The 16,657-nt window shown below is 52.1% G+C and overlaps 1 protein-coding gene and 1 non-coding gene across 3 annotated transcripts; one reads left to right on the top strand and one right to left on the bottom strand.

The window, feature by feature from the left end:
- Positions 1 to 491: 491 nt before the first annotated feature.
- Positions 492 to 10,664, top strand: SLC35A3 (solute carrier family 35 member A3). 2 transcript variants are annotated; one of them, XM_006105074.3, is made up of 7 exons: positions 492 to 737; positions 1,809 to 1,963; positions 2,044 to 2,166; positions 4,465 to 4,636; positions 6,683 to 6,801; positions 8,600 to 8,733; positions 9,732 to 9,953. In XM_006105074.3, exons 1-7 carry the CDS (start codon positions 551 to 553, stop codon positions 9,820 to 9,822), a joined length of 981 nt encoding a protein of 326 aa, XP_006105136.1. In that variant the 5' UTR covers positions 492 to 550; the 3' UTR covers positions 9,823 to 9,953. The 2 variants fall into 2 exon arrangements, with proteins under 2 accessions (XP_006105136.1, XP_023601940.1); XM_023746172.1 differs by lacking the exon at positions 8,600 to 8,733 and having other exon boundaries at positions 9,732 to 10,664.
- A 3,280-nt stretch (positions 10,665 to 13,944) lies between these two features.
- LOC111823719 lies at positions 13,945 to 14,050 on the bottom strand. The gene has a single exon (XR_002826789.1). It is a non-coding gene; the product is annotated as a U6 spliceosomal RNA (small nuclear RNA).
- Between the last annotated feature and the right edge of the window lie 2,607 nt (positions 14,051 to 16,657).

Below are 16,657 nucleotides of genomic sequence, written 5' to 3'. Positions count from 1 at the left end.
ACCTGACACCTGGAGGAAGAAAGGGAAGGAGAAACAATGGAAAGTTGTCTAATTCAGATGGTTCTAGGGACCGGAAATCCGTAAAGATTAGGGCTGGGCGTGGTGTTGGGCAGGCTTACACTTTTCTCTGAGCACTTATGAGGGAACTGAGTTCGTGGAAGTTTTCGTTTCCATCATAGAAAGAAAATTGAATATCCCAATAGTGTAAATTACCTGACTCATTTATTGCACTTTTATAAGAAATAAGATTGGGGGGTTTCCCCAGGACTGCCATGGATTCCAGCGACAAGGTATGCCTGCCCCTTTCTGAGGAGGCTGGTCTCCTGCGAGGTCTCTGGCCAGCTTGTCCTCTTCTCTTCACCTTCCAGCGTCTCCGGATACTGGCTTTAGTGTCCGGTCCAGAGCAGAAGGAAGGGGGTGGAACGTACATACTCCATCTTGTTTGAGGCCTGATGGCTCTTACTGGCTTTTTAATGTATCAGTTGATGTCTTTTCTAATTTGTTTATTTGCCCTGTTTATTTTGTTTTTCAGGCAGATGCAGATAAAACCATGTCTGCCAACCTCAAATACCTTTCCTTGGGGATCCTGGTCTTTCAGACGACCAGCCTGGTGCTCACGATGCGCTACTCCAGGACTTTCAAGGAGGAGGGGCCTCGGTACCTGTCCTCCACGGCCGTGGTGGTGGCGGAGATTCTGAAGATAATGGCCTGCATTGTGTTAGTCTACAAAGACAGCCGTAGGTATCCAGGTTGTTGTTTGTAAGTCATTGAAATTTACTTAATTGTTTGGTATTATTTATATATGACATATACGTAAATATATGTTGGTAACTACACATCTGAACACTACTGCATTACCTAATATCCTAGGTCAGTGGTCGGCAAATTCATTAGTCAGCAGAGCCAAATATCAACAGTACAACGATTGAAATTTCTTTTGAGAGCCAAATTTTTTAAACTTAAACTAAATAGGTAGGTACATTGTTATTAACTTAATTAGGGTACTCCTAAGGCTTAGGAAGAGCCACACTCAAGGGGCCAAAGAGCCGCATGTGGCTCGTGAGCCGCAGTTTGCTGACCACTGCCCTAGTATATTAAGAACATTTCAATATTTGTCATTTTATTAAGACGGCCTTTTTTTTTTTTTAATATATTTTATTGATTTTTCACAGAGAGGAAAGGAGAGGGACAGAGAGTTAGAAATATCGATGAGAGAGAAACATCAATCAGCTGCCTCCTGCACGCCCCCTACTGGGGATGTGCCCGCAACCAAGCTACATGCCCTTGACAGGAATCAAACCTGGGACCTTTCAGTCTGCAGGCCAACGCTCTATCCACTGAGCCAAACCGGTTAGGGCAAGATGGCCTTTTTTTTTAAAGATTTTTTTTTTAAATTGATTTTTAGAGAGAGGATGGGAGAGGGAGAGAAAGAACATCGATGTGAGAGCAAAACATCTATCGGCTCCCTCCTGCACGCCCCCTACCGGGATGGAAACCGAAACCCAGCACATGCCCTGATGGTGAATGGAAGGGGCAACCTTTCTGTGCACGGGACAGCACCCCACTGAGCCACATGGGCCAGGGCTCCGAGTAGAAGGATATACGGATCGTGCTGTTCTTAATATGCTTCCTGATAATATTTAACATTTGAAAAATTAGCCTCATTAAAGGTATAGTTTAGACCTAAAGTGCCTTAACATGTAGCCCAATATCCTTCTTCACAAGAGAGAACACTGAGGCCTAGAGAGAGGGTGCTCAGTATTCAGCGTCACTCGGTGCCTGATTTCACCACGGCATGTTTTTCCTAGAATGTAGTCTGAGAGCACTGAATCGAATCCTGCGGGATGAGATCCTTAACAAGCCCATGGAAACGATCAAACTTGCTATTCCATCCGGGATATACACTCTTCAGAACAACCTGCTCTACGTGGCGCTGTCCAATCTCGACGCAGCCACCTACCAGGTACCGGAGGGGCATTCCTCGGGGTCCTTGTAACCAGCGGACCCTCGGCCAGGACTCACGTTCGCTGTTTCCTCTTCCAGGTCACGTATCAGTTGAAGATCCTGACGACGGCGCTGTTCTCTGTGTCTATGCTGGGTAAAAAGCTGGGTGTGTACCAGTGGCTCTCCCTGGTGATTCTGATGGCCGGAGTGGCTTTTGTACAGGTACCTGTTCAAGATAGGCACACCTGTCACTGTCGCAGTTCCACAGCCTTGTCTGCTGCGCAAGGACAGGTGGCTCTGCTGTCTAGTGAAGCAAATCGATGCTTATCCTCCCCGCTGAGACTTTTGAGAGCTGCCTGTGGGTGATACATTGGGGCTGTGCCTGGTGCTAAGAAACATGTGAAAACCCAGTGGTCTCACGCGAAGAAGTGGACCAGCTAGTTAGGGACTAGGACACTGCTGTGTGGAGGGAAGCTAATTGCTAGCGGGTCCCAGGAGCATCGAGGTGACGGACACTCCCTCCCGCCACCAGCGCCCCAGACCATTCCTTCCACTCTTCGCTCCTCTTTCTCACGGCTCCTCACGGGTTTCCTCCGGGTCCTCTTGCTGGAGACTGCCTTGGGGACCTGGTCCTCGGTCGGCTTGTGATTTCCTTAGTTATGTCCTTATCTGTGGAGATGCCACCATGTGGAGCCTTTTGTTGGCACGCTGTGCTGGAGGCTCCTGGCTCGCGGCCGGCAGCTCTGGTTGTCGCCCGCGTTGTCAGATTTGTGTATCTAACCCCTGCTGGGCAGCTTGGCTGGGCTCTTCAATTGGCCTGATAAACGAACTTGACCTCCCGCCCCCGCTCCTGTCTCTGTTTCTGCCAGTCACTCTTTCTCAGCCTGGGGTGGGCCTGGCCTCTCCCTTCTGCCCGGACGTCCAGTAAGACCTCGCTGCTCTGCCGCTCGTTCTCCCAGGTTGTGTCCTGCCTGTCTGCACCTCGCTGCCCCGCTCCTGCCTCTGTTTCTCCTGTGGCCGTTTGGCTCTATAAAAGTACTGTCATTGTCGGGTGAAAAGGATGTTTTCCCCTTCAGTCCTACCCGCCCCCCAAATTCAGCCTCCACGCAGTCACCGTCGTGGTCTAAGAACAAATCCAACCCTGTCGCGTTCCTGCCACTCAGAGGCCCCGCAGCACTTTCCCAGAGTGTAGTGTGTGCCTTGGATAAATCTTTTCCGTATTTATTTTAAACTAGAGGCCCGGTGCACAAAAATCTGTGCACTCAGGGGGGTCCCTCAGCCCGGCCTGTGCCCTCTCGCAGTCTGGGACCCCCTCGGGGGGTGTCCACCTGCTGGCTTAGGCCTGCTCCCCGGGGGATCAGGCTTAAGCTGGCAATCAGACATCCCTCTGGCAGCCCGGGAGCCCTCGGGGGATGTCCACTTGCCAGCGGGGAGCAGGCCTAAGCTGCAGTCGGACATCCTTAGTGCTGCTGAGGAGGCTGGAGAGGCTCCCACCACCACCGCTGTGCTGGTAGCCGTCAGCCTGGCTTGTGGCTGAGCAGAGCTCCCCCTGTGGGAGTACACTGACCACCAGGGGGCAGCTCCTGCATTGAGCGTCTGCCCCCTGGTGGTCAGTGTGTGACATAGTGACCACTCATTCCCAGTCGTTCTGCTGTTAGGGTCAATTTGCATATTACCCTTTTATTATATGCCTGGTGCATGGGTGGGGGCTGGCTGGTTTGCCCTGAAGGGTGTCCCGGATCAGAGTGGAGGTCCCGCTGGGGTGCCTGACCAGCCTGGGTGAAGGGCTGAGGGCCGTTTTCAGGCTTGCCACACCCCCTTCAGGGTGGGGGTCCCTACTGGGGTGCCTGGCCAGCCTGGGTGAGGGGCTGATGGCTGTTTACAGGCTGGCCAAGCCCCCCAGTGGGGACCCTCACCCCATGGGGATGTGGCCAGCCTGGGTGAGGGCTGGGGTGCAGGGCAGGGCCGGGGTGCAGGGCAGGGCCGGGGTGCAGGGCAGCCCCAGGCTCCCTTAGCTACTCCACACTTCACACTCCAGGTCTCAGCGGCTGCGGTGCTTGGAGAGGCCACTCTGAGCCGCCGCAGTCCGTCCCTTTCTCTCTCTCAGGCTAGGCCAATGGTCGGCAAACTGCGGCTCGCGAGCCACATGCGGCTCTTTGGCCCCTTGAGTGTGGTTCTTCCTAAGCCTTAGGAGTACCCTAATTAAGTTAATAACAATGTACCTACCTATATAGTTTAAGTTTAAAAAATTTGGCTCTCAAAAGAAATTTCAATCGTTGTACTGTTGATATTCGGCTCTGTTGACTAATGAGTTTGCCGACCACTGGGCTAGGCTGAGACTAGAAGTCGCCACAGTCATACCGCTGTGGGGTGAAGTAAGACGGTTCTAAGGTTGTCTTTCAGAAGCTCCTCTGCAGCCCCCAGGGCTAGCGTGGTGGCATTTTCGCCTCCGGGTCTGAGCGGGGCTCTGTGCACGGGGAGCTGCGCAGGAATTGAACTGCGTTGTGTTCCTTCGCCCAGTGGCCCTCGGATACCCAGGAGCTGGACTCGAAGGCGCTCTCGGCCGGCTCGCAGTTCGTGGGCCTCATGGCCGTCCTCACGGCCTGCTTTTCCAGTGGCTTCGCTGGGGTGTACTTCGAGAAAATCTTAAAAGAAACCAAGCAGTCGGTGTGGATCAGAAACATTCAACTGGGTAAGTCTGAAGTCTTTGCTGATGTGACTTTTTAAGGTGGTTATATTGTTACATCTAAAGATTTCTATAGATCTTCAAGTAAACAAGCCTTTCATGAAACTGCTGTTGATCCAAGTACCTGGCAAGGTTTTGGCCCTTTAAAAAGGTTGTGCTTTAAATGACTGCCTTTTACTCAGGAATGTGGGATTTGAGGTCTGTGACGTAGGGTGGGTGGAGGCTGATTCTGTCCTCAGCGTTTGGGGCCTGAATGTGGCTGCGTTTTTCCCGGAAGATGTTGCCAAAACATATATAGTTCCTCTCCTGTAAACTGTACTTACAGAGCTTTGTATGTTGCTCTGAGGATTAGATGAGATAACACATGTGAAGAGTTGGGGATAAACACCTTGCACACAGTAGGCCCTGATATCAGCTGCTGCCATCAACATGCAAATATCAGGAGAGAGGAAGAGTCATGGTTTGTGTGAGTTGCCCACAATTTTCTTGAATTATAAACGAAACATGGAAATCATTCCGAATGGATGATTCTGTGGAACTTCATGGATTTCTGTTCATTGCTCTGACCTCACACACAATCCAGTGGTGAGCTGGCTGAGGTCTTGAAAGGACACGTAGATCAGTACAGAGCTTGGAATTACAAACCATGAATGAAAGCACTGTAGCCTTTTCCAAACACGCAGATTGGTATAACCTGTTGGATCCCAGTTTGGGAGTGTTTCACAACATTTTAAATAAATAAAGTCAGTGATGTAAAACTCCACGTCTGGCGGAGAATTGATGCCACAGCTGGGCTTGCACAAGACCGGGAAGACAGGCTGTTCATTCAGCATTGGTTCCTTTGTAAGATGGACAGTGGAGAAGGCTGGTTAGTAATTGTCAGGGGGTCAGCTAGTGCAGTGGTCAAGGTCGTGTCTCCAGGCCGAGGCAGGGACCCAGTCCTGAGCCCGTCCCTTAGCTGCCGCATGAGCTCAGCAGGTTTATTTAGCATCTCTGTGGCCCAGTTTCTCCAGCTGTAAAATGGACAAGACTCTCTACCACGTAGGTTTGTTGTGAGTTCACACGCGTAAATCACCCAGGACAATTCGTGTTATATGTGCATTTCATGTTATTGTTCATACAGTGGGCAACTATGCAACGGATAGAAGACTGCAGATCTGCACGTACTGCTGCAGATGTACCCTTCTGCATTTGATGCACTTTAGTAATTACCCAGTGTGATTCTAACACAAGGCCGTACCTGTGCGAGCGCTGATTTCTGTCGTTTTGTAGCATGCCAGTGTTATCTTCGCGTTCGAAATGAGAGATGTTAGAAGGATGGAGTTGGCAAAATGCAATTTTGGAAAGATGGTTTCCCCTCCCCCCATCCCTTCCCGTGGAACACGGTGGCTACTTACGGCTTTATCAACACTGCTGCCCTCACCCAGGGCTCATTCCTTACAGATGCCCTGAGGGTGCCCGTGTGCCCCTGAACTCCACTCCCCGAGGAGGTTTGGGGACCTCCGAGATCAGGTCCTGGGCAGCTCTGCGGGGGGTGGGGGGGGCAGGGAGGGGGGGGCGCAGTGAGTGAGGCACCTGCTGTCCTGAGTGACCTTCCCTCCCGAGGCCTCGGCAGCGAGGCCCGCGACTGCGTCTCAGCGCTGATTTTCTGTGGTTACTTACTGACCCTTCCAGCTTCCTGAGAAGGAAGGAAGAGTGCAGGCCACACACATGAGCTTGTATGTCTGCAAGTGCGTGTGAATACGTCTGTGTCTGGCTGCAGGAAGGCACAGATGCACTGACATGTCTAAAGCGAGCATTTTACAACTCTTCGAAGGGCAGCCGTGCAGCCATGTGATTTCTGCATTATCTGTGTTAATGCTCTAAGATTTAGGTCCATCACCACTGCTCTTTTTCTGTTCCCATGTCTTCCTCTTATATTCATAGCACTAAGCGCACTTTTGTTAAATTTACATTAATGTCCAAGTAAACAATTTAAAAGAAAAGTATGAAGTTATGTGCAATGGCCAGACATCTCCGACAGCTGAGCTGACGTAAACTCCCGTCTTGCAGGCTTCTTCGGGAGCGTGTTTGGCTTGATGGGCGTGTACGTGTACGACGGAGAGCTGGTGTCACAGAACGGGTTTTTCCAGGGCTACAACCGGCTGACCTGGGCAGTTGTTGCTCTTCAGGTAAAGCATTCACTTTCCTGTGTGACGCGAATGCACTGGCTTTAATGCAGAGGATCAGAGGCCCCGATGAGCTGCGGGAGGGGCCGGGTCCTCCTGGCTTCTCCGGAAGTAAACAGCTCTGATCTGACTGCCCCCGAGAAAGTGGCGGTGAGGAGGGGCCGGGCCTTCGCTTTAACAGGAGGAGATGCCCCCGTGAGAGCAGGAGGCTGGAGCCGGGCAGATAGAACTTCCCACTTCTCTGCCGTGGGCACAGGAAGGCGGTCACCGTCAGCTCAGGAAGCAGGGCCAGAGGTGCAACTGGGGACAGCGCGCTCTCCTGTGGCCACATGTCGGCACAGCCTGTGCCCTGAGAGTGTGCAGGCTGAGCCCTGTCACCTCCAGGCCGATCACCGCCCAGGAGGGTGGGGGACGCAGCTGCAGGTCCTGCCTCGCAAAGCCAAAGCCGCTCCGGAGGAGCAGGGTCCCTGCGGAAGGTGGTCGGGGAGCCAGGGGCGGGGCAGGAAGGATGCTCTGTCTGTACCACAGAGGAGACAGGGCGAGTGCAAGTTCAGAGAAGCGCGTAGAGGCAGGAAGTCAGTTCCGTGCGATGGCCTTGACCTTAGAGAGGAAGCCCTCTGCCCTTAGGAAGTGGCTGTGGGACGAAAAGGTTTGGACCGTTGGTCGGAGGGACCCACAGGAGTGAGTAGACGAGAGAGCACTGGGGGACGGGACTCGGACATCCCTGCAGTGACTCGGGGGCCTCTGCCCACTTCCTCCCTCAGGCTCTGCCCCTCCCCCAGGCGAGAGGCAAGGGGAAGGGGTCCAGAGCGGGCGGCAGGAAGGAGACGGCGGGGTGGCCATCCCCCCATTCACTAACCGCAGTGGGCACCTGAGGGGTTTGGTAGGAAGTTCTCTCTGCTCCTAAGGAAAGAGCACCGATAAAACTGCTTTAGGGAAAGTGAGAACAATGAGATGGGGGTTGGATGGGGAGGAACGGGGGAGGAAGTGAAGTTAGGAAGCCAGGAAAGGCTGGCCAAGCTAACGCTCAGGTGACCCGCATTCTTATTCAAAAGAAACACCTCGCCAGCTGGGAACCGGCCCTCACACCTGTCTGAACGCGATGCTCATACTCACTTGGTGAGGGGAGGTATTTCACTTGTACTCGGATCAAACCCATCACAACACCCTGCGGGGCACCCTGCGGGGTACACGGCAGGTCACCCTGCGGGGCACACTGGGGGTAACACTGGGGTCACACTGGGGGTCATGCTGCAGGTCACCCTGGGGGTCACGCTGCGGGTCACCCTGGGGGTCACACTGCGGGTCACACTGGGGGTCACACTGCGGGTCACACTGCGGGGCACACTGCTGGTCACACTGCGGGGCACACTGCGGGTCACACTGCGGGGCACACTGCGGGGCACACTGCGGGGCACACTGCGGGTCACACTGCGGGTCACACTGCTGGTCACACTGGGGGTCACACTGCGGGTTACACTGGGGGTCACGCTGCTGGTCACACTGGGGGTCACGCTGCTGGTCACACTGCGGGTCACACTGCGGATCACACTGCGGGTCACACTGCGGGTCACACTGCGGGTCACACTGGGGGTCACTTTACCAGGCAGCTTTGGAAATAGAGGCTACAGAATAAAACCGTGGAGGCCACTGGTTAGAAGAGGTGCTTAATGAAAATTACTTACTAAATGGGAATAAATTGTAGGACAAAAGCTTAAAGCTGCATTGAGTAATGACATTGTTTTGAAAGGCAGTTTTATAGATGCTTGTTTTTAAAAATAATCTTTTAACACTTCTGCAGGCACTGGGCGGCCTTGTCATAGCGGCTGTTATAAAGTATGCAGATAATATTTTAAAAGGATTTGCAACCTCTTTATCCATAATATTATCGACACTGATATCCTACTTTTGGCTACAAGATTTTGTGCCAACCAGGTAACATCTTTTCTTTAAATCTCCAAAAGGGTATAGGAAAGTCAGGATTTCTCTTAAGATCTAGTCTGAAAAATGCTGTTCTATTACAACTTTTGAAGAATCATGGAAATGTAATGAGGGTTCCTTTTAGCTATCTTTTTAAAAAGGTTTTAAATTATGTGCACGACAGTACCTTCCACTGGAAAAGTTTTTATACAAATTTGGCTGTCCAGGAGTTTCCCAGTGGATCTGAATGGGTTTTTTCTCCCAAAGAAAAAGTCATGTAAAAGTCATATTTAAAAGTTCATTGGCCTTATAAAGTCATAAAATAAGCCAAAAAATGACATTTTAAAAGGTTTGAAGCTTTCATTCTCTTGAAGAATATACATGTCAAAAGTTAGGGTTGGTATTCTAGTTTACGTCCAGTTTAAGGTCATTTCCAGGTCATAGAAAGGGCTCATATTTATGGATAAAATAAAAAGAAACCAAGTCTCCCTGCATTTAGTCTTACTCTTTGAAAAAGCACCCTGGAAAATTGGTCCTGAGTTTGCTGATTACTGCCGTGGATTTTAAACTGAAATTTACTTTGGTTTGAAGAGTGTAGATTTCCCTTTACAGTTTCAATCTTAAAACAATTGAGGTCTTATTCAATGTATTGCAGGCACAAGGCACATTAAAATGAAATACAGTTAGACATCTTTGCTTTGGGGGACAGTGAGGAGGAGGAGGAGGGAGCTGGAGCCAGACGCGTCAAGGGGAGTGGTGGACTGAGAACCAGTTACTTGAACTCGCTGCCTTCAGTTCTTCTCGGATTAAAAAGGAGAACGATGCCACCACGTCCTCGCGGTGGTTGTGAGAACTGAGAGGACATGTGGACACTAGCTGGGCAGCTGGGTGTAGTAAACACAGGCTCGGTTCGCCTGTTACGGCAACATTTCCCACCACTTGTTAGAGTAGAGAAGAGAAGGAACGTGTTTGCTTTTAGTCTGATTTTGCCTTTTTCCTTTTCTCTTGTGTAGTGTCTTCTTCCTGGGAGCCATCCTTGTAATAGCAGCTACTTTCCTATACGGCTACGACCCCAAGCCTGCAGGCAACCCCACCAAAGCATAGGGGGCGCTGCTCGCAGGGCTCGGCGGGAACCCGCAGGACTGCTCAGAGCCCAGGGAGGTGTCGCCGCTCTTCACACTGTCCAGATGGTTGAAAACATGAATGTGCAGCTCAAGTCTCTGTCTATGTGACAGCAGGCCTGTCGCCTCTAGAAATCCAAGCTTGAGGTATTGCCGGGATTAGAATCACTGCAGGGACGGGAGATGTGCGTTTGGGGGATCTGGCCATTTGGACCGCCGCAGGGATGACCTGTGCACGCGCTGCAAGAGCGCACGCAGCAGGTGTCAGCGGTCATGTCTGCAGACGAGCTACGTCCTTCTCTTCGGTGTCTGTCTCACCCTCCGTGCAGGTCAGCAAGCCAATGGCATAGTCAGAGTTTGACGGTTAGGATTGTTGCCTATAAAGCTGTGCAGAAACAGAAGTATGGCCTGAGAAACATTTTCACGTACCCGAGATTTCTATATTTATACAAAAGATTGGTAAACAAAAGATTGCTAAATGTTATTCAACTACATAAAAACTGGTGGAGTACCATTCTGGGTCTGGCTTGTCAGAGAATGAAATGCAGAGTCCACGTTCACATTCCACGTAGAGAAACACACATTTCTCCATCTGCCCGTCAGGTCTCTCAGCGCCTCAAAAGCATCCCCGCTCCGTGCGGGTGGCACTGGGCACTTGGGCGCTAGCGGAGCTGTCCTGCCCCTACCTGCTTCTTTTCTGTAAATCACATCGTCTTTAGTGGTGCTTTAAATTATTCCTGTGTGTTCCATTAAAGTTTTAATGCGTAATTTAAAGGGATTAAAAACTCATTTATTAACTTACAATAAAATAATTCTTGTCTAATATCTCCATTTGGAGAGTTTTGAACTATCACAGCATGAACTGTACACATTAGAATGTTTTTAATGAGTATTTTACTCATTGACCTGTAAAGTCTACAACTGTTGACAAAAACAACCACCAAAGTAGGACTGACATCAAGGAATTGAGACCAAAACGATTTTCCTTGGAGACATTCCAGGTTGCCACGGTATCACCTCATATGAATGGCGCTCTGACTGACACCCAGGGCCACTCAGCGCTTCCCAGGCGCTCACACCCCGCCCAGGGGCTCTGAGTCCCCGGGGCGGGAGGTGGAAGGTGGAAGGTGGGAGGCGCTGGCTCCCCGTTGCTCGGCACCGCAGGTGAAGTGGCAAATTGGATGAGTTATTTACCGGGGGCACAGGGAGAGGCTAGCAGAAGAGGGAAGAGGACTTGGTGGGCAAAATACTTCAGAAGTTGGAATGTGGGTTTATTTATTGACGCCTGGATTACCAGGGAGTAGAATTATTTTACTTTATGTTTTTCATCATACTTAATATATTTTTAAAGTTTCCTGTAAAAAGTCGCTCTAATGGACTTTGCTAAATGTTATTTACTTCTCCATTACTTCTCTCTCCACTACTTCGTTCATTATAAAAAATATGCTAATTCATGGGAGAAAAGTGCCAGTTGATAGTTCTATTAGAAATGAAGAACATGGTGTTTGGGAATGAAAGTCTGAGCTGCCACGTGAGGATGTTTCGTCACCCGGATGGGATCAGTCCTGGAAGAAGTGACGTGGTGCTGTAGGCTGTTTGATGGAGGAACACGTAGTATAGATGCAGAATTTACATGTTTACATCCGTTTATATTGAAGGTCACGTTTCATAGAAGGAGGGGTAGTTTGATATGTAAACTAGATTGTAAGGAGACAAACTGAAAGGAAACTACCTTTGTGCTCAGTAGACATGGTTAATGCTGACTATTGTTAAGAAGCGGCACACTTTTCCTGCTACCAAATTATTAGACTTTAAAATGCATCCTGTAGTCATTCAACTGAGTTCCTTATAAAAGCAGGGTCTCGCATTGCTCATTTTATTCACACTTCCATCGTTACCATCTGTGACCACATGGGGATGCATGCTGTATGTCAGGGCAGGTTACAGAAGTTAGCTCGCTCTGTGGGAAGTCACGTGAACAGTCTGTAGGAGATGTAGCATATTTAAGTCCTTGTAGGACCAAAGAAAAAGCGCCTTCATCCAAACCGGGTCCTGTGTGCCTTGCTTTACCAAAACACCTGACTTTGCTCCCTGGAGGCTATGACTGTAATTCACAGCTTTGGACAGGTAGGCAACAGTAGGATGTTGTAAGAATAACTGTAATCCACTGTGCTGGCTGTTTCAGCATTTGCTCATGAACCCATCACCCAGCAGGCTGTTAGGTGGGAGTACTGCACACACACTGGTGGGCAGCCTGGCGGAACTGCAGGCTGTTAGGGTGGGTGCCCTGCACCGGCACGGGGGGCAGAACCGACTTAAAGAATCACCCAGTCCTCAGGCATTGAGCTCCTCTGACGTGGACCGTCGGATGGAACGGTCATGCTTTCGCTTTATTTCTTATGAGATATCATTTACTGTGATTTAAACAACATTTTTAAATAATTTGGGTTCTGAATTTGTCTATATTTGTGTATTTGTTTTGAAAGATTCTTTTGGGCTTGGGAATGTAATTTGTATGTTTAAATTTTATGACATAATTCAAAGAAATATATAAAATGGTCTTTTGTTAAATGGCTTTTTTAAATTGACAAATTTCGTTGTCATTTTTTTGGTACCGGGTTATCCACTTAGTAGGTTTATGAAAGTAGATTATTTTCATAATTAGCGATGTAAACGTCTTCCTATGTTCCCTGGCGCCCCGCTGCCCTGTGTCAGACATGGCCCATGAGTGTCCCCTTTCTATGCCCACAGCAACCCCACACCTTCCCCGGCTCTCTGGTTCCCGGCACCACAGGGGACCTCGCCTAGCTCATGCTCAACCTGAAAGACTGGGTCTCATTTAGCCGAGCCTGGACTTTTCTCCTCGCATGGTGATGCTAGCCTACCTGGCAAAGTGTTTTGTTTTAAATTAATTATCTCTCTGCTAGCATCAAGGTTAGGTCATTACAGTAACTGGTACGGATCTTCTTCATAATTTGAATATAATTGTTTCTTTCATGACTATCAATTCAGTGCATAGAGGTCAAGTGATAAGCAACATACAGGATTTTCTTTGCACCGCTATCACTGAAGTAGCCTTGTACAAAATGCTTTATCTTAAAACATCGCTAAAATAAGAATATCAGTATTTTTTTAATGTGTAATTTTCTCTGGTATCTGCTCATGAAAAGCACTTATTTAAATTTGGGGGGGGGGGAATGGGAATATTTCTTTTGTTGAAAGTATTGAAAAACTAAGTAAAAGAAATGTCCACCTAGAAAAAAGAAGTATTGTATGCCACAGTTCACGAAGCGCAGGGCCATGCAGATACACCTGGGAGTCTAAATCTTATCGAAGCGACTGCCATTCAGTCAGATGGTGACGCAGTGGCCATCAGAACGGTCTGTTCTCACCGCGCATTCCTTCAGGGCCGGAGGGTGCATGCCCCTCCAGAAAGCAAACAGCGACAGCAGAGCTGGATCCCGCTGGGCGGGCGCCCGGGGACAGCAGCTCCGGCTCTCCCAAGTCCTCCAAGTTTCAGCGGGTGAGGCGACTCACTAGAAAACCAGAACTCCCTGGAAGCTCTGTCACCCGAAGTCCGTTCATCAGAGAAGCCACCAGCCAGATGCTGCCCACTCCCAGCCACGGTGAGTCCAGGGGCACCACTCGGTCCTCCCCAGGTATGCGCGCCCCGGTCCAACGGTGCTGCCCACTCCCAGCCACGGTGAGTCCAGGGGCACCACTCGGTCCTCCCCAGGTCTGGGTGCCCCGGTCCGATGGTGCTGCCCACTCCCGGCCACGGTGGTCACGGAGCACTGCCAGCAGGAAAGCCCCCACGCTGCTTGGCATCACTGACGGGTGCTTTGCCCATGGGGTGGACTCGCTCCAGGCTGCCCCTGAGATCTGGTTCCAGGGCCCCCCCTCCCAGTCACCTTGTGAGCGTAAGTTATCAGCTGTCATCTGGGGGATCCACCAGGAATAACACTCCCATCGCCTGGGCCCCCAAAGGCACAGCCAGCTCCCTCACAGGGACTGTGCACCTCTACACATTCTCCTGGACGAAGGAGGGAGCACAGCAGTGACAGCTGTTCATACAGACCTTTCATGATGCACTGTCATTTTTTAAAAAAATATGGAATGCTTCACGAATTTGCATGTCATCCTTGCGCAGGGGCCATGCTACTCTTCTCTGTGGTTCCAATTTTTAGTATATGTGCTGCCAAAGCGAGTACTACACTGTCATTTTTAAAATATATTTCTACTGATTTCAGAGAAGGGAGCGATAGAAACATCAATGATGAGAGAGAATCATTGATCGGCTGCCTCCTGCACGCCCCCTACTGGGGATCGAGCCGGCAACCCTGGCATGTGCCCCTGACCGGAATCGAACCCGGGACCCTTCAGTTCGCAGGCCGACGCTCTATCCAGTGAACCAAACCAGCTAGGGCTACAATGTCACTGTCATTTTTAATTTCAGAAATTTTGTCAAATGATTCTGAACAGAACGTACTCAAGGGTAGGAAAACGTGGCTGTAATCAGATACAGTGCTAAGTAGCATGTACAGTGTTCATTTACTTTTCAGTTCTGATGTGTAAGGACACCTTTGTCACTGTGAATGCTGTGAGGGCAGTGAGCTGCAGTTGTGTAACACGTGGTGAGCCTGGGGTTTTGGATTCGCAATCGTTTCTTTAGGAGCATTTCCTTTTAGGTCCCACTCCCTTCCAAGGGGCCTCATGAGGTGGCTTCCTGAGCCTCCTACCCCTCCTTCCTGTTCTCCGAGCCTGGTTGTCGGCCCTCGCACTAGCCTGGGGAACCCCAACATCCTTCCCCGTGGTTCCCTTGCTTATGGTACCAGTGCTCATTTCTGATGGTGACCCATGCACTCCACACACAACCTCTTCATGAGTCCTCACAACCCCAAGCCGCACACAAGGCCCCCGGAGGTAACCAGGAGTCAGCTCCGGCCAGACTCCCGCTCCCGCCATGGCAGCTCCCCCAGCGCGAGGCCTGCGCGCCCAGCTCTAACTGCACCCTTTCCGGCTCCCCTTGGCGGTCACGGTGCGCTACACGGCCTGCAGTGTCTTCCCTTGGTGTTTGTTGCGCGACTGTGTGCTCCAGCTGGATGCGAGCGCTGCAGGGCCTGTGACTGTTCTATGTCTCCCGGGCCTGGGGAAGCTGCGGGTTTTCCTTTTAATGACCGGACAGAGTCAGTCCTTAAGGACAGTAAACTTGCAGCGCGATGAGTCCGGCCTGAGGGGCCCAGGGAAGCGGGAGCGACCGCAGCAAGCATCTTGCCAGCCCCGTCCATCCCCAGGAGACCCGCGGGGGGGGGGGGGGGGGGGAGGCCCCCGGGGCTCCCCCCCCCCCCCCCAAAATTCCGGGGGGGGGCCGCACCCACAAGCCGCCAGAGGACTTTCCGAACAAACGCCGAGCTCTCCTGCGGATGGGAATGACTGCAGGGATCTGTCGGCTAAAATGCCTCTTTTCCCCGCGGAACTTGGTTTGTTTCTACTCCGTTACAGGAACACAACAGGAAACTCAACCAAATTTATTTTTAAACTCTATTTTGAAATACTTCAAACTTACAGAAAAGTTGCAACAATAATACAAAGAACACCGTCCCCTTTAACTTGTGGATTCGTGCTCTGTAGCTGATGGGTGACCCGGCGCTCGCTCCCGTCTCAGGTCCCAGCGCCGGGACCGGGTGGCCGGGCCTCGCTCGGGGCTCCTGGCCAGGCAGCGGGTGCGGCGGGGCTGCGGCCCGGCCAGGACGGAGGCCCTGCTCCCAGGGTGACTCCAAAGGCGCCTGAGCGCCCTCAGGACGGGGACCGAGCGGGACGGAGCCAGCAGCGGGCTCTGTGACCTCCCACCCCCACCCCCACCCCCGACGTCGGGGCTGTCACTTCGTTCCACCGGGACGGAGCCGGCAGGCGCAGCCGCGTTCAGGAGGGGGCTCCCCGCTCCACTCACCCCCAGCCCGGCGCTGGATCGGCACCCGCGTTCTGCGCGTCACTGTCCCCTCCGCACCGGCGCGCGATTCCTCCAACCGTCTGGGAGGCCCAGGCCCCGCCCTCACGCCGAGGACTCCCGTGTGTTTGAGGCTCACACGGTGCGATGACCAAAACCGAAACTCGGCACCGCCCGACGGCAACCTGCCACTGTCCTTCTTAGCGACCCCGCCCCACGCCCCTCCATCAAGTTGGCTTTTAAGCAAAATGGCAGAACAGGAAGCGAGCTCCAACGCGCGGCAGGTAACGCGTGCCGACAGGCCCCAAAGGACCAGGCCCGGGGCCTGGCGGCTGCGGGAGGCGCGCGCTCAGTTCAGCTCCGGGGCCCCGCGCCCCGGACAAGGCCTTTCTGGAAAGTGGGTTTGTCTGGAATCCGAGCTGCTCCCCGCGGTGGCCTTTGCTTACAGCAGGTGGAGAGCGCGCTAGACTCCAGAGCAACCACTTGCAAGCAGGTGGTTTGCAGAACTAACGCCTCATCACCTGCGAGGGGGACCCAGCGTCCTCCGCCGCCCTGGCTGTTTAGGGCCAAGCGGGCGGGTGAGCGGAGGGCCCCGGGCACCCCGCGGCCGGCAGCACCAGCAACCCCGCCGGCTTCCCTCCCGCGGAGCACAGCCCAGCGGCCGAGGGGGCGGAGCGACGGCGTCACGTGGGGAGCGGCAGTGTCGCGGGGCGGGGCGACGGCGTCACGTGGGGCGGATGATGTCACGTGGGGTTCGGGGGCGGGGCAACGGCGTCCCAAGGGGAAGCTTCAGTGTCGCGGGGGGGGGGTTAAATGCTTTAGGGTGGTGAGGTGGAAGAAACCGCGTTTGCTGTTTTTTTCCTTTTTTTGG

The sequence above is a fragment of the Myotis lucifugus genome, unplaced genomic scaffold, assembly GCF_000147115.1.
Source record: "Myotis lucifugus unplaced genomic scaffold, Myoluc2.0 scaffold_633, whole genome shotgun sequence".
Lineage (NCBI taxonomy): Eukaryota > Metazoa > Chordata > Mammalia > Chiroptera > Vespertilionidae > Myotis > Myotis lucifugus.
This window is presented reverse-complemented; position numbering and strand designations above follow the sequence as displayed.